The 20079-nt window shown below is 38.5% G+C and overlaps 2 protein-coding genes and 1 pseudogene across 2 annotated transcripts; 1 reads left to right on the forward strand and 2 right to left on the reverse strand.

The window, feature by feature from the left end:
* Positions 1 to 1411: 1411 nt before the first annotated feature.
* Positions 1412 to 6682, reverse strand: LOC131788731 (uncharacterized). The gene is made up of 6 exons (XM_059105813.2): positions 6064 to 6682; positions 5192 to 5403; positions 4328 to 4528; positions 2997 to 3241; positions 2279 to 2457; positions 1412 to 1888 (listed from the first exon to the last, which is right to left on the reverse strand). The coding sequence occupies exons 1-6, from the start codon at positions 6641 to 6643 to the stop codon at positions 1551 to 1553; spliced, it is 1755 nt and encodes a 584-aa protein (XP_058961796.2). The 5' UTR covers positions 6644 to 6682; the 3' UTR covers positions 1412 to 1550.
* A 641-nt stretch (positions 6683 to 7323) lies between these two features.
* LOC131788744 (2-Hydroxyacid oxidase 1) lies at positions 7324 to 15489 on the reverse strand. The gene is made up of 6 exons (XM_059105828.2): positions 15302 to 15489; positions 11586 to 11737; positions 9323 to 9828; positions 9072 to 9233; positions 8471 to 8540; positions 7324 to 7788 (listed from the first exon to the last, which is right to left on the reverse strand). Exons 1-6 carry the CDS (start codon positions 15439 to 15441, stop codon positions 7727 to 7729), a joined length of 1092 nt encoding a protein of 363 aa, XP_058961811.2. The 5' UTR covers positions 15442 to 15489; the 3' UTR covers positions 7324 to 7726.
* Positions 15490 to 17277: 1788 nt separating this feature from the next.
* Positions 17278 to 18902, forward strand: LOC136277675 (uncharacterized; annotated as a pseudogene).
* Positions 18903 to 20079: the final 1177 nt, after the last annotated feature.

Raw genomic sequence — 20079 nt, forward strand, 5'->3', positions numbered from 1 at the left:
CCAAAGAGGCTAAACAGACGAAAGACGCACGTTTAAAAAGCTACCTAGAGTGTTGGGACTTTAATAGGGTTTCATAGAGTCGTTTTGAGGGGAAAAATTGGAGTTTTAAGATATTTTTTTAACGATGTTTTTGTTTGTTTGTCATTGCTTTTTGACTCTTCCGACAAAGTCAAAGGATCACTTCAAACTGCAATGACGCTGTTATTCACTCTTTTGGAAATAGAATTATCAAACACTTTCCGAGTTATCATAAACATGCAGAAAAGTAGACATAGTGAACATCTGTTAAAAAAAAATATGGACTCTAGATATCTTAATAAATTTATTTTCATTTACATTTCAAAAGAATTAAAAGATAAAATATAAAAGGAAGATGTGTTCCAAAATAGAGGAAGGAAGGTTTAATACGTTCTCTAGAAGGGTGGAAAAGAGTGCACTAAATTTCTGTAAAAAGATGCAAAGTTGATAAAGATTCTAATATTAAAATCTGGGGTTGTTGTAATCTAAGACAAAAATCTATTTAAATAGGAAAATAAAAACCAATGATGATTGTTTCCTCACAGAAACTAAAACCCCCTCTCTCCCTCCCTTCTAGGCTGTTCGCAGATGATAACTTTATCTCACTACTAAGGGGGTGAGGGTTAGGGGATAATGTCCTCAAGAGATGCACATCCTGAGACAACAAGAGAAAAAGAGCAGTTAATGACTTCAAGTAAACTAATATTAATGCCTTGATGAAAGAAATGTGCAAGGATTACCTTGAAAGTTGTCATTTTGTCCATCGATAATACCTTTGATACCATGCGGTATACACTATCCCACTGAAAAAGACCCTCATGCTTAAGAAACAACAGGAGCCCATCATAAGTAATGGGCTCCTGGAAACAAGTACTATCCAGGTACTGGTGTTATCTGATGTTTCAACTTCATCCTCCTCTAAAATTGTCCAGTATCTGAGTTTTCTCAACAATGATGGTGTCAGTAACACACACATGTAAAATCTGCTCTATTTTTTTAATGTCCCAATTGTAGAGCAGAACAGGTCACTGCCTGAAAAGGGTGCGCAATGTGTCTGTAATTGTAAGATGTGGAGTACTGAGGATGAACGAGGTGGTGCAAATAATATTTTGTATGGGTTGTTTCCCCCCTGAATTCTACAGCATTATTTTTTTCATATTTTGACCAAAAAAATGAACACTAAAAAAGAACATATGTCTGACTTCAATGAATGCCATAAATTAAAGTAGGTGAGGATGTCCATCACTGCAGGTCTTTTCCCAGGGTTTTACCAGTCATAAGCATGTAAAAGGGTTAAAATGTCTTCAATTTCTTCATACAGATACTAGCCCAAAAGCCATTCTGGGCTGACAATTTCACTGATCCACAAAAGGCAGCATTAACCAAATTAAAATCCATACGGTGCTTTTAAAGTGCAAATTTTTCTAATGAAATGTAATGAAAAATTAGCCGTAAGAACACAGTTTAAAGTCTGCCCTATTCACAAATTGTCTATTTTAAATAAACGAGGGGTAACACAATCAGAGTGATCATCACTTCGTCAACCACACTTGATCTTTGACCTTTCCACTTGTATTCTCAACCCATTCCCACAGAAGTGCAGAGCGATTTGCCTGAGTCAGCCGGCCATATCCATAGTCATTTTCTTGATACAGTGACCAGCTCACTGGAAAATAATCCTCTAAATCCAATTCTTTCCCTGCTGTCCCTACAACAATGTGCACAGGTGCTCCTGGGGTGCATTGACGCTGGTAGACAGGACATGTGCGCTCATAGCTGTGATAATGAGCCCAGAAGGCCAGATCAACTTTGTACTTATACAACAGAGATTCAAATGCATGCTGCATGCCCAGGGAGATGATGTAATCCCCTGCAAATGTTAAACGAAAAAAAAGTATGAAACAGGGGGTATAATTTTCTAATGATAATGAAGATAGTGCAGCCTATACGTGGATGCGGCTTATCTGCAGGTAAATCTGGCATTTGTTAATATGCCTATTAAGAACCTTTTGAAAATTGTGGTTGAAATAATAATTATTCTTAAGCATCCTTCACTCTGAACCTACTCAACCTTGAGCCAAAATGTTAACCACATGACGATGGTAACAAAAACAAACTGGCATCCTCACTACAAAGGACTAATATCCCTATCAGAGGAATGGAATGCTTGTCCAATAACTTAAATTGTTCAGGCAATGGATAGAATGCACCTCTTGCTTAGTTATTGGACTTGATACTTATTTTGATTTGTCCTACTTACCCTCCAACTTCTGACTTGTGTACATTGCTCTGTGTCCTGCAATCACTACCCAAGGGGTAAGAGAGCGGTTGACATTCTTTAAGTCTTGTTCCATCCATTCATACTGACGAGATCCTTGTGTAAAGTTGTGTTCTGTGCTCATCATCATGAAGTGGATACTGCCATAATCAAAGCTGTACCTGTCAAAACAAACAAACAAAATTACACATTTCCAAAGAAACAAAATCTATTCAATCCTCCAATAGGATATCCTTCCTTGATGTTAAAATAATTTCTGATAAGGTTAACAAGAAAACATGAAAATGGCAAAAAAACTTAAGAATACATATCTTCTGTGATTATCCATTACAGGCATTCCTTGCTCACATGCAGATAGTTGGTAAATACCATAATAATAATCTTTATTGAGATAACTTTTAAACAAACATGGTTTTTAAAAAAGAAGGATCTCATACCACTGAAAATAAAATAAAGCGAGTCGTCAGTTTATTTTTTTTTCTGTTTTACAAAATTGAAAAAGATCACTGCATGACAAGAGCTAGTTTCAATAATTCACAATCCTTTCCTGACCCTAACTTGAGAATCTGGATTGATCAACATAAATGATAACACTCCTTTCTATGTTCAGTAAGGAGTTACAGAGAAACTCATCTGAAGGGAAACAATGAGAACTTTGAGTTTGTGGGAGAGGAAACAAGTTTGCTATATCTGGACTTACCACCACACTGCATTTCCGTTATCAGGCATGTGGAAACGGTAGTACATTGGAACCCCACATTCACCACCTGAATCATAGCCCCATCCCCCAGACCACCAGGGATGAAAACCTTCTCCAGGGGCTCCACTGGGGTCCTTGGATCCTCCCTTCAAATGATCCTGCTCATGGTTCCCAATACCCACCATATATGGCAGTATAGTGGCATAGGGCTCAATAATTGCATGCCACTGTTCCCAAATGTAGGCCTGCAATTATACAATAGAGAATCATACATGGGCATGCATAGATATGGAATTTCTCTTTGAGTGTTCAACTCAATAGCTCACAAGTGAGCATAGCAAACAAGTGAGATGTCGAGATGAGAAGAGAAATTCCATATCTATAAGCAACCATGTATTATTTTGTTTATCATATAAACACAATAGCCCTTTACTGTCAAGAAAAGCCTACTTCATTAATGAATGAAAATAAATGAATCAACAATCCCCAAATAACAATAGTAAAGTGCATTGGCACTAACTGTCAAGATGGAAAAAGGCGTTGAATCACGATTACAAAAACAACAATGGTCGTTATTTTTAATTTACCAAATTCTCATTTATTGAATTTGTCCTCACCAACAGAAGAAGTCTTTCAGGTAAAAGACCAAAATCGGCTTGTGGCAAATCTTCCAGTAGTCAATTTTCATTATCAGCCAAAAGAAATGCCAACACCAAAGCCACTGAATACGTAACTTTTGGTTTCTTTTTGTTGCTAGTCACTCTCAGGGGTTAACCCTTTCACTCTCACAAGTGACCAAGACAGAATTTCTCCTTACAATATCAATACAATATCAAGCAGGCAGGTGATGAGAATAGAGAAGAATATCAATCATGGGATTATTAGTTGATCCAATACTAAATTCTCTGAACTAACATCATAAGAATTGTATGGCAGATAGTAAGGAGAATTACTAAATAGATCTTAGGAGTGAAAGGGTTAAAGGGTTAATTAAGGAAATTCATAAAATAACTACATTCAGGTAAAGAGTATTATGGGAAGGTATCCTCAGCTGGTACTACACTGGTTTTTAAAACAAGAGAGGTGTGGTAAGCTCATGATTATTGTGTTTATATATGTTGTGGTTCAATTTTATCCTTAGTTCAAATTTTGTTTTCTTTTGTTTTTGGGTATTGTTATGTATGATAATGAGTTTGAAACAAAAGAAATTAAAATTTGAACCAAGGATGAAATTGAACCACAACATATACAACTAAAAGTTGGCCAAGTTTTAACAAAAAATTTGCAACAAAACTTAAAGGAAAATCAACAGAATTTGTTACACTACTTACAAATCCTCGAGCATAAGAAATATCACCATTGTGAAATACAAAGGCTGCAGTTCCATTGTTAGCCTCTTCTGTTGCATAATCTGCTGTCTTGTATGCCCGAGGTATTGGGGATATTCCCATGTCTCCATAAACCAGGGCAGTAAACCTATTTGCAGAACCAACAGGAGGAGCTGTATTGAAATGCTGAATAGGACTCATCATCTAAAATTAAACATTAAAATATTTTAAGATCACAAAGACTTCATAATGAAAGTTGAAAGTATTATAGTTGGCCAGTTCCAAGTTAGGCATGCCTTTACCTGTCACTTGGACAAGTATTATTTCTAAACCCATTAACCTTCAGCAACATATCTAAGGTGATTTCCCATAAGTCCACCCAAAAGAGCTCAAAGGCAACAATTTTATGATGTTCAACAAGAAAAGAATTTGTAAATTTTATTCTCAGTGGAAAGAAAACTAATTGCTGATGGAAATGAGATATGATGAGTGATATATTACAGTGTTGCAAGATATCAAACTTTTGTGATACCTCGCAGGCAAAATACACTTCTTCTCAGGTGAAAGATTCACTAGACTTGCACAGTTATTAGGGGTCATTTCAATGCTTAGTTTTGACTGATTTTCACTTCAGAAAACCATGAGTTCACCTAAAAAGGAGGAAGTTCTGTGGGCATCACACATCAGATAATTCTCTAACCTGTATACCAAATTCTCCAACTACCATTTGATGACCCTTTTTATCAAAAATAGTAGAAAATATCCTCCTGTTACAGTATTTTATACTATCTGCCTACTTCTTGATTTTCTTTAATCAAAATCCTGGAAAGACTAATATATGACATGATTCAATCCTGAAAAAGATACCTTCACTGAACCATAGGAGTAGTAATATTTTGTTCCTGGTGTGAGGTTAGTCAGCAGAACATCATGAATATAGCCAGGATCAACAAAGTTATTGACATCATTGGCAGGTGCATTGCACATGTCAGCAGCAGTGTAGGTTTTACTGATATTCCCCATGATCACTTCAGACATAGCGGACGGGTCAGTTCCATATTTTACAACAGAAGTTTCCACTATAAATTAAAGTAATGAATTTATCATCAGAGGAGAAAGAAAAAAATCTATTTACCAAAAGAAAGCTAGGCAATTGTTGATTTTGTTTGTTTGAAAATCTAAATTCAGATAATAAGTGGCTTTTATCATTTTTTATATAAACTGTGTCAGTAAGAACTATTTACACATTTTTATGCAGCATGATAGATTCTTACTAGGAATTGTCAAAAAGGTTTATCCATTTTAATTATAAACCTGATAGTACGCATGGGCAATAAGAAGTGCATCCTCTTTGTTTGGTCAAGATAGCGGGAGATTAGCCTTCTTCCTTTAATGTGTTTTTAAGGAACCTTGCCAATATTCAGCCATCTTGACCAAACAAGCTTGGTCACATAACAAATACATTTAAATAAATAGGATGATCCTTTCCCGTTTGCCAGTAAAAAGATACAAAGAGTCTTACTAAAAAGTAAAATGAAATAATGATTTCAGGAGGAATCGAAAAAAGGGGGTGGATAAGGGAAAACAAAGTGACATTGGATAGCTTTGTAAAATGGGAGAAAAGAAGTAAATCTAATGTATACAAGGCATGAGAAACATGGTTGGCAGTGCAACTCGAGCCATAGCATGCGTCCTCTGCTTCCTCTATTCTAAAACTTTGCAAAAATTGCACAACTTACTTAAGCCGGACACCCACATAACTCTCATTTCTGTAGGGTTGCCTGTGAGTGATAGATGGCCCTGCAGTGGTATCTCTGCTCCTCCTTCGAAAGTAACAACGTTGCTTTGTACCACAAGCATCGAGTAGTTACCAATCCTGTAGTATCTGAATACACAGTCCTTCCTTAAATTCCAAAGTCGAACCCCAAACTCGCCATAACCTTTCGAGTAAGTGGCTATGCTGCTGACATTGACATAGTCTAAATAAAGATCGGGTTCGGCATCCGGTGGGCAGTAAAGACCAACAACATCTTTTTTATTTGGAAGAGTAACTCCATACCACATGACGTTCACCTCCGCGCCGTTTTTGATCTCTGATGAAGGTGACACTTTCAAAACAGCACCAGAATCTTGAGTTGTAATCGGTTTCAGTGGAAAGGAGAACCTAAGTTTATTTGCCGGGTTTCGAGCATCGACAATGGTTCCATTTGGATGCAGTTTGCCGAAATAAGTTGGAACGGGATGATCGTGTTTACAGTCCATGCCAGTGACCCAAATGATAGATATCCAAACTACTAGGAAGGCCTCAGCGGCCGCCATTTTGAAGGAAGGAACGGACTTTAGGTGATGTAACGGAGTCACGCGGGCCAATACAGATGAACGATACGCAACTAATCCCCTCCTCCCCCCCTCTACCCATGTACCTTTAGAATTGAAGAGGTTTAAGGAATATGTAGAAGGAAGGATTTTTATGGGATTTTAGATGATAATGACAAAAGTGTGTGTATTTGTAACGAGGGAGATCATTCATTTTTTTCTTTGATTTTCTCTGCCCGCTCTGTTATGAAACCTAACAAAATCACAACTTTTTCTTGCATTCCTTTTTACTATTGAATGACTTCAATACAACCTTAGAGCAACATCCCCATTTTGTAATCCTCAAATTTACACTACTCAGGCAAGGTGGAAACGATTCCCTTTCATCTACTGTTTTGGAGACATACACCAAAGGGTTTCAGAGCGTCTTTTAGAAGAAAAATAATGAGAATTTTAATTTGTAGATTTTTTCGATTTCTGTGTCCCAGGCTACTAAAGTTCTCCCTTGTTTTTTAATCCTCTGACGAAGTAAAAGGATCGTTTCAAGCTGAAATTGCGCTGTTATTGATTCTTTTGGAAATAAAATCCGAGTTATCATAAACCAGCATAAAAGTAGACATAGCGAACATCTTAAAAGAGTCATGGACCTACAAATCTTAATAAGACCTTTATTCTTCACTAACTTAAAATATCGATAGAAATAAAAAGAGGAGGATGGGACAAATTCAAGAGAGGTTAATACGTTCTCTGGAAGGGTGAAAGTGAGTGCCTATGGTGTAATTCACGTATCTACTGTCGAAAATCCGTTTAGTTAAAAAAAAATTTATAGTATTAAAATCTGGGCTTATCGCACTCTTTTACAAAATCTATTAAAATAGCAAACAACGGACAACGACTGTTGTCACATAAAATTATTGAAACTCCTTCTATGAATGCTTGCAAGAATGCGTTCGCTTTTGCAAATAAATTTTTTCACTAGGAATAAATATCCCCAGTTTAAATTCAAAGCAATTCATTTCACTGCTGCTCTGATTTTCCTGATGGGAAAATTGCCATTTCTCAGCATATCATCGAATTCTAAGCCTTTCACAGATTACTTGCTTGTCTCATCACTAAAGCTGGGGTAATGTCCTTGAGAGATGCACAACCTGACACAACAGAAGAAACATTGCAATTAATGGCTTCAAGTGAATTACTTTTCACACTATGATAAAAAAAAATTAGCAATGATGACCTTGAGATTTGGGGTTGGTGTAACGATATCAAATTGATGGCGATAGCGATCTTTACAACGAAAGAGCTAATAATAATAATAATGATAATAATAATAATAATAATAATGATAATAATAATAGTAATAATAATAATACTAACAAAAATACAGATTGGGTATGCTCATTTCCTTCTAAGGTGGCCAAACGAATATTTCACGGCAAATAGAAGACGAAAAAAGGGTTTTAGATTGATAAGTGATTTCGCAGCGTGCTAATCAATCGTAGTCAACGAAAAGTTTGCTAGATTCTAAACCTCGGAGAACCTACAGGTTAAAAAACTGCTGCAATACTTTCCAGAGTTAGAGATGAGGCTTCAATAATAAATCCTTAATTAGCTAAAGCATTGTGAAAATAAGTTGTTCAAGTTACAGCAATGGTAGTGCTGTTGCTCAAGCAGCGCAAACTCATTTATATCGGAAGCAGAAACAGGTCACCTTCTTAGAAAGCTTTTGTAAAACCTGAGTCAATAAAAGTTGCGATTGTACTTGAATTAACGGGTAGACCCAAGTTGATGGATTCAGTCGACTTTTGCGAGTTACAAGTTCAAACATGATACCTGCCAAAGCCATGGCCACCTTCAGTTCATCTCTAAGCATCTCAAGGACTTTACTTACACCCTGCTCTCCCTTATAAAAAAAAAAAAAAAAAAAAGAACAAAGACGAGAATGCACGGTTACGGGGCCTGTTGATTATCTTTAATGACGTCTCCTCTAATCCTCTTGAATTGGACGATTTGTTTGTCAAAAAAGATTTCACCCTGGGATCAACGAGGTCTGAATGCAAAAATGGCATAGAAAAATAATTTGTATAACGATTCAAGATAAAATAAATCATATTAAATAACATGACTTTAGAGAACAAAAGAACGATACAAGTAATTTCGTGCTGGAAAACGAGTGGGTGCAAATCTGCACCGGTGGTAGACTATGTTACACCATGATAAACATTTTATTTTTTGTCCTAAGTCCACGCGTAGCATTTCTATCTCTTTTACGCTGAAAACATAGATGAATAAGAGAAACAAACTAACGTAGAAAAGAAAAACTCTCGAAAGCAAAAACAAAACTTTTAGGGGAAAAAGTACCTTGCTCAAAGGGTTCGTGGTAAAAAATGATTGAATGCGAGTCTAAACAAAAAAATTCACACCAGTTTGGCACCTTATATGCGAGTCCCCAGATAACTGGCCTGCCAACAAACACTGCTCGTGCCCCCAAAGCAAGGGCCTTTAGAACATCAGTGCCCAGTCTCACACCACCGTCTATATACACTTCGATCCCAGTCCCTCGCACGGCTTCCACTATATCGGGTAACACCTCAATCTGAGAACAAATGAAATATTTTAATAGTCATAACTCCGAGGCAGAAATAAAGGTGTCTTTCGAAAATTTCGTATCAGTTATCAACGTACAGTGGCCGGGACACCATCTAATTGCCGTCCTCCATGATTTGACACCATAATTCCCTGAGCCCCATGTTGCACCGCGAGACAAGCATCTTCTGGAGTCAGTATTCCCTTGAGAACAAACGGAAGGGACGAAATCGAACGGAGCCAGTCAAATGTCTTCCAATCAACACTGGCGTCAGATGCATTGATAATATAATTATCAATCTCCTCATTAGTGCGAAGTCCTTTCTCCGTATGTAACGATTTGAAATTAGCATACTTCAGATGTTTCGGGAGGTGAAAATTGCGCCTGGCTTTATGTCTACCATAAACCGGAATATCAACTGTTAGGAAAATTGCTTTGTAGCCTGCTTTTTCCGCTCGTTTTACCACTTGCTCCATAAATGGCCGATCACTGTAAAACTGCAACTGCATGAATTTGATCGTGTTCGGACACTCCCGCGCGACGTCCTCAAGACTGTTTGTGGAGTATAAGCTTAAACCCATTGCTGTATCTACAGACTTAACCGCTGAAAGAGAGATGTAATAAAACAATCAGACATAGTTTGATGCTACTCTGGTTTGCAGATTTAATGAATGTATGTAAGGTGATCTAATCGCTGCAACAAGAGGTCCTTTTATATGATCACTAATTAGCGGCCTTTTTTCTGACGAGGTGTAAATAGGCGTCAGGAAGCAAACCGCCATCGTCACGATTTAAAGGAGCGTGGGCGGAGTTAATATGCCAAGCCTCCAAACAAAGGCGCTGGTGGTAACGCCGATTAGTGGTGATAAGTTTAGAATTATCCCATCCAATTGTATGGTTAGTTAGGCATGTGTGCTCCGATAAAGCTGAATTTTCCTTTTTGCAAAGGAAAACCGCTTTTTGGTGCTCTTTTAACCGTGTACCAACGTTTGGTCTGTCCGATGTATTCGTTGCCACAGTCATTGCAAGGAATAGGATAATTGGCGTCGGTTCGTTGTTCTTTCGTGACAGGATCCTTGGGTTTGGCGAAGTCTGAAAAGGTTTTTGAGCAACTTTAACGTTGTGGATATTCAAAATTCTCTTGATGGGTTCCGTAACGTTGGACGTTAGACGTTGGGTCTATGAATTGTAACTTCTTCGGTTACATTCATTAAATCTGCAAACCAGAGTAGCATCAAATTATGTCTGATTGTCCACCTGGTTGCAGTGTGAACTTTAATATATTTCATTTGCGAGAAAAGTATGGTCAAACTGTTGTTACAAGGGTCAACTGGCTCGCGAACATCAGAGTCCGCATTGCTAAGTATCGCTGTCATTTGTATTTCAATCACCGTTGTAAAGAAAACTATGTGCTTCCATCGAGTTTGAGATTTCGGCCTCCTTTACGGAGTGCTAAAGGATACAAGCTCATGGTCCGTACTGGTTTTTCTTTTTTAAGCTACGAATAGATGAATGTCACAGTTCCATACTGCGTTTGCGTGCGTTATTCTCTCGTTCACTCAGTGAACTCTCTGCTTTGATTAACAACTCCGAAACCTCCTGGGTCGAGGAGTTCTGCAGTTCGAAAGAACTGCAGACGTTTACCAAACAGAGAGAGAGACACGACAGAAAACTCTGTCACTTGCTCAGTAAGAGGTCTCCTGTTAATTCGGGCTCATCTCTGAAAGATAAATGGGTCATGAACCTTTCCTCCAAGGAGTTATCCGCGCTGGAACGGAGTGGTTTAGAGAAGGGTCCGAAGTTTGCTATTGCTCCTCGCAAAATACCGACTGCCGAAATTGTCGCCACTGTTGAGGAGAGTATCTCTCAACTCAACGACGATCGTAGGCATTTGGTAACAGCAGAAGTAAGTAGCATACTCAGGCGTGCTAAACCCCCTCCCAAAAACATTCAAAAGGATGTTTTCAATGCGCTTATAGCTCTCAAAAAGTATCCGGACAGGCTTGTATTATCTGCTGACAAGGGTAATTGTGTTGTGGCTATGGACAAACAGCAATATCACGACAAAGCTTTGTCTCTGCTTAGTGACAAGAGTACGTATGTACGTAGTACGTTCTCTGCAAACGACAATGAATGGGAATCTAAGTTGTCTTAAGGATAAATAAATTCAGTAATTTTTAGCCCTGCTATGCCATCCAACTATAATGAACCACTTCAAGCGTGGAAGATTTCAGAGTACGTTAGGAGATGTAGCCTTTTTCGTAATCAATGTAATTGAGAGACTTTTAAATTTTTTATCGGGTTAGCAAAACCCGATCTGGTCGCATTAGTCGGAATTCAGTGTAAGAACTGTTAGTTTACCTCTGACTGTGGCCAGTTCCCCGTCTGGATGTGCCATTGCTTGATAAGCAGTAGGTGACACACAAATTGGCATGCTAAGCTGGTGGCCTAGAACCGTGACAGAGATGTCCTGTTGAGAAACGTCTCGCAGCATTCGCGGCCGTAATTTTATCCTGAAAAGAAGCATACCGAATCGTTCGGTAAACTAGCTTTTAATTTTGATAAGAGATAAACATTCCTCAGTTCTTTTTTAGTAACAATAGCTCAAACCTTTATTTAAAGAAAATGCCAAGAGGGTAGCTTATATTCAGCTGTTTCGGGTAGGCTGTCAAATAAAAAGGACAAAAGTGCAGGCCAAAATTTTGAAAGGTTATTTGGGTATCCGGTGATCAAAGAGTTTCAACAAGTCAAATAAGCAGACCAACTCGTCAAACCCGCTATGCCTCGTCTTTATTACGGTAACTTTTCTCTCAGATTTTCTTTAAATCCTGGGGTCAAGAAACCGTGACCTGAAACTACCCACATATCTCGCATCAATCAGATTGCCGCATAAGGGTAAGCATCTCGCACTAATCAGATTGCCGAACTAAGGTCTGTATCTCGCACCAATTATGTCACAGCATTAGAATATCTCTTCACCAATCACAGCGTTTGGGTATTGCTTTCTTACAAATGATGTCATAGAATCAGGGGGCTGCGCAGAAAGAGTGACATTAACCAGAAATTTTGGGCTCATTTTATAACTGCAATGGTTTGTGGCCTTCGCGAGAGCCTCGTTGATTAAGGTTAAGATTTATCGGGATATAAAAGATTAGCGTTAAGCTTTTATATAATTTTAAGTTAAAACGCGTTTTTCCGCTCCTCTACTAACAACGCACACGTGAAACAACTTACATCCCATCACGTACCATAAAAAACGATGTTCAAAGTTCAATCATAACATACTTAGTCAGTGCACCACGTGAACATTAGGCAATTTTTCACGTCATTTCCGTGTAAAAAAAAAAAACCTGAATTTTATCACGCATTCTAAACGAATTGCCCAGCCCCACCAAAAAAATGAACATAGAACTAACTGTTAATGATAGTGAATTTCCAGTTTTATATTTTTGCCTAGAAGTACACCTTCTGCTGTTCATTACCAGAAAATATACTTTCATTTATTCCAAAAGTTATATCAATAACGTAAATATGTTTTTCATTAACTCTAAAATACATTTCATTAGTGTTGATCGAACTTTCAATTAGGATATTTGAATATGTATCGATATTCAATAACGTTAACTGACAAACAAATGCGCGCTCAGACATTTTGAGCGGGAACTTTATAGTGTATTATGGCAATAGAGACAATAGACCACAAAATATCTGTGCGAGTTTAGATAAATTTTTTTTTTGTTTCTTTCTCTTAAGGTGAAGGAATGCGATATTATCGTTCTTTTGAAAGTTATGCTATTTTTCTGTTACAAAAATGAAAACAGTAGATACACAGTGTCCCATCTCAACCCACCCAGCCTAAACAATACGCAGTCTGAAATAGACTAGATGCCCGGCAGACAAAAATTTTCGCGCAATTTCCGCCGAAAGGTTCTTTCAACCTTCCTAAGAATACCAAATGTTTTATTAACAAATGACAAGCGATTCCAAAAATTTATTTGTGTTTTTTTTTTGTGGACAAATGCTCCGAGCTTGTGCATATTATAATATCGCTCGGTTGTCGACAACTTGGAAATTCAACGCTTCTGATCAGACTGCCGGGCACGGTTTCAAATGGACTAAATGCCCGGCAGTTAGAAATATTCACCAAAATGCCACTGAAAGGTTCCTTCAAACTTCTTAAGAGTATCAGATGTTAGTTAAGAAATGTCTAGCGATTCCAAAAATTAATTTTTTTTTTTCAGTGGACAAATTCTCTGAGCTTTTGCATACTACAATAGTACTACAATATCGCTCGGTTATCGACACTTCGAAATTCTACGCTTCTGATCAGACTGCCAGTGTCCTAGCGGAGTTGGACCCCCCAACAAAACTAAGTGAAAACATCATCCTTAACGTTCTAGTAAAAATATATGATACTTTGCGTTTCAGTGCGTACTAAAGTATGTCTTTAATTCAAAACATGCGTATCGTTAATGCATACGAACTGGTAGCCGGAAATGACCCGTCGGATGTTTCTTTTGACAAAGGGAAAATGGGCAAGCATTTAGTTAAATGTTGGAGAAAGGTCGTTTTTGAACCTTTTCCGCGATAGTCGAACAATGCTAGATTCAATAAGAGACAAACTTGTGACACTGATTTATTTTGTCATTGTTCAATGCTCGAGTATTGGGACGACATGGTACAGTGCGAGTTGTGCGAGGAATGGTTACACATGAGCTGCGAGGGATTTAAGATTGTCCCGGAAGGCGAGTGGTTCTGCATTGTCTGCAGATCGCCAGACTCTAGAAGTCTTCGTAATTGTTAAAGTGTTATTTCGGATCCCTCAACAGTTAATAATCGTTAAAATTAGAAAATAAGATTAAGTTCGACGCAATAGTCTCCACTTTTGTTAACACGTAGACATGAAAGTTGATTTGCATCTGAAAATAAGCTGAGAGTTCCAATAGTTCAGAGTAGAAACATTTTTACTTGTCATAGGCTTTACGAACGACTTGTATTAGGAGTAGTTTCTTCACTCTTGTTCAGAAACTGTTTAATGTTATTATTTTAGAAAATCAGACCGAGTTATTTTTGTAACTGGACGCAGTAGTCTCCACTATTGTTATGACGTTTCGTATCAATGTTGATTCGTATCAGAAGAAGCAAAGATTTATTGTAACAATTTCAATAGTTCGAATGCAGTAGTTTGTTCGCATCTAATTCTTGCGTATACTGTACGACTCGCTATAATAAATGCGACAGAAATGGAACGAAATGGCTGGTTTTTCTTTACCTTTTTTGAGGAATGTTGTGTTGTGATTGAAAAGAACACCGACAAAAAGCTTGAAAATAGAATTCGTTACCAAATATGATACAAACGATGCTTAAAAGGAAAGTTTGGTAGGGGGGGTTCCAAATCTGCAAATCCGCTGTGACACCGGGCACGGTCTCAAATAGACTAATAAATGCCAGGCAGTCAGAAATTTTCATCAAAATGCCACTGAAAGGTTCCTTTAAAGTGCTAAAGAGCATCAGATGTTTGCTTGGAAATGTTAAGCGATGCTAAAAATTGGTATTCTGACGTAGCTGACCCTTGCTTTCACACCACAGTTGTCTACGAAACCAGCCTGACCTCCTAAGCTTCATAACATGTTTATAAAATTTATATTATATATATCACCGACTGTAAGAAATTACGCCGTCAGTTACTGGCGTAAAATGTTACAGTGTATACATTACCGACTGGAAGAAATTACACCGTTAGTTACTGGCGTAAAATCTTACATATGTACATTACCGACTGGAAGAAATTACGCCGTTAATTACTGGCGTAAAATCGTACATGTAAACATTACCGACAGGAAGAAATTACGATAACCCTCGGGCCCATGATTCGAGTTATCGAGAGAAATATTCATGAGTCCTCCAATTTATCACCTTAGATATTAAAAATCCGTCTCGCCGAAATTCAAATAACTATATTCCAACCTTTCGTTTTTCGCTTATGCCTCGAATGATGTGTTAAGTTTTTGGATTGGTTAAATTCCGTGTCTTCGTGATTTACAAAGAATTAAGCTTGGACTAGGTCTTTACTTTACCTTCTAAAAGCTTCTCGATTTTCGTGCAAAGTCACATCCTTGTCTGCTCCTGTAGAATAGTAATCAAAAGCGTTTTGGTCTAGATGTCTTGCAGCATAGGTCTCCAAATCATCCATTGTGACAGGCTCTCCAAAAGCCATCTACGGTCTTACATGAAATGATCTGTAACCTTTTCAAAGAGGCCAAGAGTTTGCTTGATGCTTGTCAAACAAACACAGAATGAAAAAGAGAAGGACTGGGGATAAAGGTCGTTTTGCTGTATCACCGTTCTTCGATCGTCGAAATTTGCATCGCTCTGGTGTTGGACTCAAAAGATCTTTATCAACACTTACCAGACCTGGAAACAAGAGTCTAACAGTAAGATTTACCCTGTGCAATAAGTCACTGTGCAAGAGCTGTTTATTGTCAAACGGCATGTACAGTTGAACTTCGATTATCCGGACTCGGTGGGACTAGACGAAATAGTCCGGATAATCAAGAATATGAATATTAATGAGGAATAAAAACTAGTTAAATTAAAAAAGCGATATTTGATCATAAAATAAAACATGTACATATCATTTTGAAAAAATATGGTCTACGTCTTCACTATCAATTGTGAACACCGATTTGAAAATGCTAATTCCGTAAACTCGGATTTGCATAAGACAGTAACAACCGAGAGTGGTCGAGTACCTTCTCCCACGGGACTGCTTAGTACAATAGTCACAGATCAAAACAAAATTAAACTAAGTCTGCCCGATTATGAGGTGTTTCCTTCCGAAATAAAGAACAAAACATGGGGTAATATTAGCCTCGCGAGCTTCTGTAATATTGTCAGTGTTTACGACGAAATCGTCCACTACAGGAGAAATATATTCAATGTACCATCTGGCCGTACAGGGAAGAGTTTCATTGAAGAATTCACTTTCTGGATTAAGCAGTTCAATGCAGATTCTGATTTGAACTCAGTTGCCTTGAAAGCATTCATGGTGCTCCCAACTTTGATCCTGCGAACACCGTCTGCTACTTCTAAAAGCAAGGAACACAGCGCAGCAATAGAGCGTCGATTAGCTCTCTGGAAACAAGGAAACCTTGATTTGTCGCTTAAAGAAGAAGTTTATACAGGAGAAATTTGTGAACTCTAAGAAAGCTAGGACGGTCGAGGACGTATCCAAAGTTTTTTCAAAACTGACTCTGCAAGGAAAATTTTCAGCTGCAATGAAACTCCTAGATAACGAGAGCTCGTCTGGCCTGCTCGACCTATCACCAGACGTCCTGCGAGGGCTACATGACAAGCACCCAAAGGCGGCTGATATTCACCAAAGGAGAGTTTGTTGCACGGTCCAGTTGATTATATTCCACCAAACGTGTATGATCTCATAGACGAAGAAATGATCTACAACTCAGCAAGCAAAACCAAGGGCTCAGCAGGGCCATCTGGAATGGACTCGGAGCTTTATAGGAGAATCCTGTGCTCTAAGAACTTTAAGACTGAGGGTAAAATCCTGAGAGAGGAGATAGCTGTGTCCACGAGAAATCTGCTTAAGAAATCGTACCATCCATCTTTACTCGAAGCCTTTGCAGCTTGCAGGCTCATCCCGCTCGACAAGAACCCTGGAATCAGACCAATTGGTGTTGGAGAGGTCCTAAGGCGAATAGTGGGAAAAACGGTCAGCGGTTTCTTAAAGGAGGAAATAAAAGAAGCGGCAGGTCCTCTACAAGTTTGTGCTGGTCATAATGCAGGAGTGGAGGCTGCGATACATGCAATGAGCCAAGTGTTTGAAGAAGAAGGAACAGATGGGATCCTGTTGATCGATGCAAGTAACGCCTTTAACCAAATGAACAGGTCAGCGGCTTTGCACAATATCCAGATCATGTGTAAAGAAATGGCGCTCTATGTAATAAACACCTATAGAAGCCCATCTAGACTGTTCATCTGCGGTGGAGGTGAAATACTTTCACAAGAAGTCACTACGCAGGGGGATCCCCTAGCGATGCCACGGTACTCAGTCAATACATCTATAATGATTCAGAATCTGAGGACGCACTTTCCGATGGTTAAACAGGTGTGGCTTGCAGACGACTCTGCTGGAGGAGGGAGAATCGCGCAGTTGTAAGACTAGTACAAGCAATTGATTAAAGAGGGAGAAAAGTTTGGATATCTCGCGAACGGGTCACAGAGCTGGCTGATTGTTAAGTCTGAGGCACTTGCAGATGAAGCAATGAGGGTGTTTGGAGATGAGTTAATATAACAACTGAAGGTCAGCGCCATCTAGGAGCAGTCATTGCGTCGCAAGAATACAAAGATTTGTATTGTGAGGAGAAAATTCGCACATGAAAAGAGGAAATCGAACGGCTCTCCGAAATTGCAAAGAGTCAGCCTCACACAGCTACATTGCCTTCACAAAAGGGTACAAGTCAAAGTTCACCTACTTCATGCGCTAAATAATTCGTTTGAGGATTATGTCGATCCAATCCAGGGGGCGATTGACGACTTTCCTCTTCCAACTTTGTTCGGTCAATCAGAGCCTCTCCCCAACGAGGTGCGTCTACTCGTCACCTTAAAAACAGCTCAAGGGGGTCTGGGCATGCAAGATTTGAGAGCTGAGGCGCCACAACAGTTTTCTGCCTCGAAGTCAATAACTTCTGCGCACGTAGATTCTATCACATCGCAGAATACATTTATGGCGCCAGGCGAAAGCTCTACGGAGGAGCTTAAGAGATATCATCAGTCACTTAAGACGGCGCGTGACAAAGAGAAAATGGAAAGCGTTGCGTCAACTCTTTCCTCGGATCTGCTGCAACTAGTTAATCAATCGAGAGACAAGGGCGCAAATTCTTGGTTAAATGCGATGCCTCTCGCAGATCAGAGCTTAGCCCTTAATAGGCAGGAGTTCAGAGACTCGCTACGCCCACGGTATAATTTGCCTCTAGTCGATATACCAAGTCTAGGTGTGTGTGGGGATAAATTTACTGTAGGCCATGCCCTTTCATGTAAAAAGGGGGGCTTTGTAGCGCAGAGACATGATGGTGTCCATGATTTATTAACGGCATTCATCAATAAGGTCTGCAACAATGTGGAAATTGAACCACGCCTTCAACCCCTCGACAACGAACGGCTACATTTGAGAAGTGCTGTCACAAGCTCTGAGGCAAGATTAGACATCAAGGGGGGAGGTTTCTGGTCAAGAGGAGTTACGACATTTTTTTATGTAAGAGTTACGCACGTTAACTCCAAGTGTTACCAGGACAAGACAACACCTGAAGTATTTAAGGAGCAAGAGGACAAGAAGAAATGCAAGTACCAGCAGCGGGTGCTAGATGTAGAGATGGGTTCATTCACACCTTTAGTGTTTGGAACCAATGGTGGAATGGGAAATGAGTGTCAGAAATGAATGTCTTTCCTGAAGCATCCTGCAGATAAGATAGCTCAGAAGGACACCAAGCCGTATAACACTGTTATCGCATGGCTCAGGACACAAATCTATTTCGAACTAAGAGTCTAAGATCAGTACACGCATGCGTGAGGGGTTCACGAACGCCTTTTCACAGCAAGATAGGACACTCCTTAGACTACAAAATAAAAGTCGCCACTGCGGGCATCTTAAGTTTTTTTTAGGGCAATTTTCAAGCTAAATGCTTTTGTACTATACATGATTTTGAATTTTTATGAAATTTCGTATATTAATTTTATCAATTGTATTATGTAAATAATCTTGAATTGTGAATAAAGTAATCCTTTCAGTTGTCGGCAAACTTCATGTTTTCTCCCTTGATCGTGAATAAACATTCGTGAAGCTGTATAGCTTATTGATCTTGCATCATACCACGCCGAACGAGCCACTAGAGCGTGAAATCTCACTTAGCAACAAAGCAACTCTAAACCAATCAAACCTCATTCGAATGTTCTCTACTAGTTACAACTAATTCATTTTTAAGACGAACATGTCAACCAGATTTACTTAAGTTTGTCACATAATACTCAGCATAAGTATGAGTGGAATTTCTTAGAAAGGAACAGTCTCTATTTTCATGATGTTTCTGTTTGATTAGGAGTATTGCTGACAAGGCCAACCATTGTCTGAAATACTACAATCAAGTCATATTTAGGGTCATTTTCCTTTTGTATTTTCAGTGATATTTAACAGCATGTATGACTGTATGAAAACCTTAAGGGTCCTTATGTTATTCTTGAAAATATAAAATGGTCATATTATATCTATATATACATAGAATTTATACAATTAAATAAATGAGATTAACCTTTGCCTGTGCTAGTTATTGTATTTTTAAATAAAAATTGCTATTATTGAAAAGAAATCAAATCTTTCTTATTTGAACGTCAACCAGAAACCCTTTACTTATTGCCTAATAATGCCTGCTTTAGTTTCAGCTGATTACCCATAAGGAGTCATTTGTTGCTCATAGCTTGTGCGCTGTGTCATCAAAGAAGCAGTGGTAGGTACACGACCAAGGAACGAGAGGATATTCTTAAAAAAGTGATTCTTATAAGACTAAAATGGAATGCCAAAAAGTAAAATGCAGAGCAGACTGTGATAAAAATTGAGCAAAGTCGATGAAATATGCAAGCTGTACTTCAAGTATTTTCTAAGCCTCCTAAGAAAAAAATAGAAAGTAATACGCGGGGAATTCGATGAATTCTTTAATATAAAAAATAAAGAAGCCTTAATCCATCTGTCAAACACGCAAAAATTTGAAATAATTCCTCCAAGAAGATAGGGAAGATATAACTCTTGAAATTTCACTTTTCAGAAGACATACTGAGGCAAGTGTTG

The sequence above is a fragment of the Pocillopora verrucosa genome, chromosome 1, assembly GCF_036669915.1.
Source record: "Pocillopora verrucosa isolate sample1 chromosome 1, ASM3666991v2, whole genome shotgun sequence".
In the NCBI taxonomy this organism is placed as follows: Eukaryota; Metazoa; Cnidaria; class Anthozoa; order Scleractinia; family Pocilloporidae; genus Pocillopora; species Pocillopora verrucosa.

Coding starts and splice junctions, on each gene's coding strand:
- LOC131788744 (XM_059105828.2), bottom strand. CDS start 15,441: ATGGCTTTTGGAGAGCCTGTCACAATGGATGATTTGGAGACCTATGCT. Junction 11,738..15,301: donor AATCGAGAAGCTTTTAGAAG/GTAAAGTAAAGA, acceptor GCTTCTTTTCAG/GATAAAATTACGGCCGCGAA. Junction 7,789..8,470: donor GGTGGCCATGGCTTTGGCAG/GTATCATGTTTG, acceptor CTGTTGTGTCAG/GTTGTGCATCTCTCAAGGAC.
- LOC131788731 (XM_059105813.2), bottom strand. CDS start 6,643: ATGGCGGCCGCTGAGGCCTTCCTAGTAGTTTGGATATCTATCATTTGG. Junction 5,404..6,063: donor TATGTGGGTGTCCGGCTTAA/GTAAGTTGTGCA, acceptor TTTAATTTATAG/TGGAAACTTCTGTTGTAAAA. Junction 1,889..2,278: donor CACAAGTCAGAAGTTGGAGG/GTAAGTAGGACA, acceptor TAACATTTGCAG/GGGATTACATCATCTCCCTG.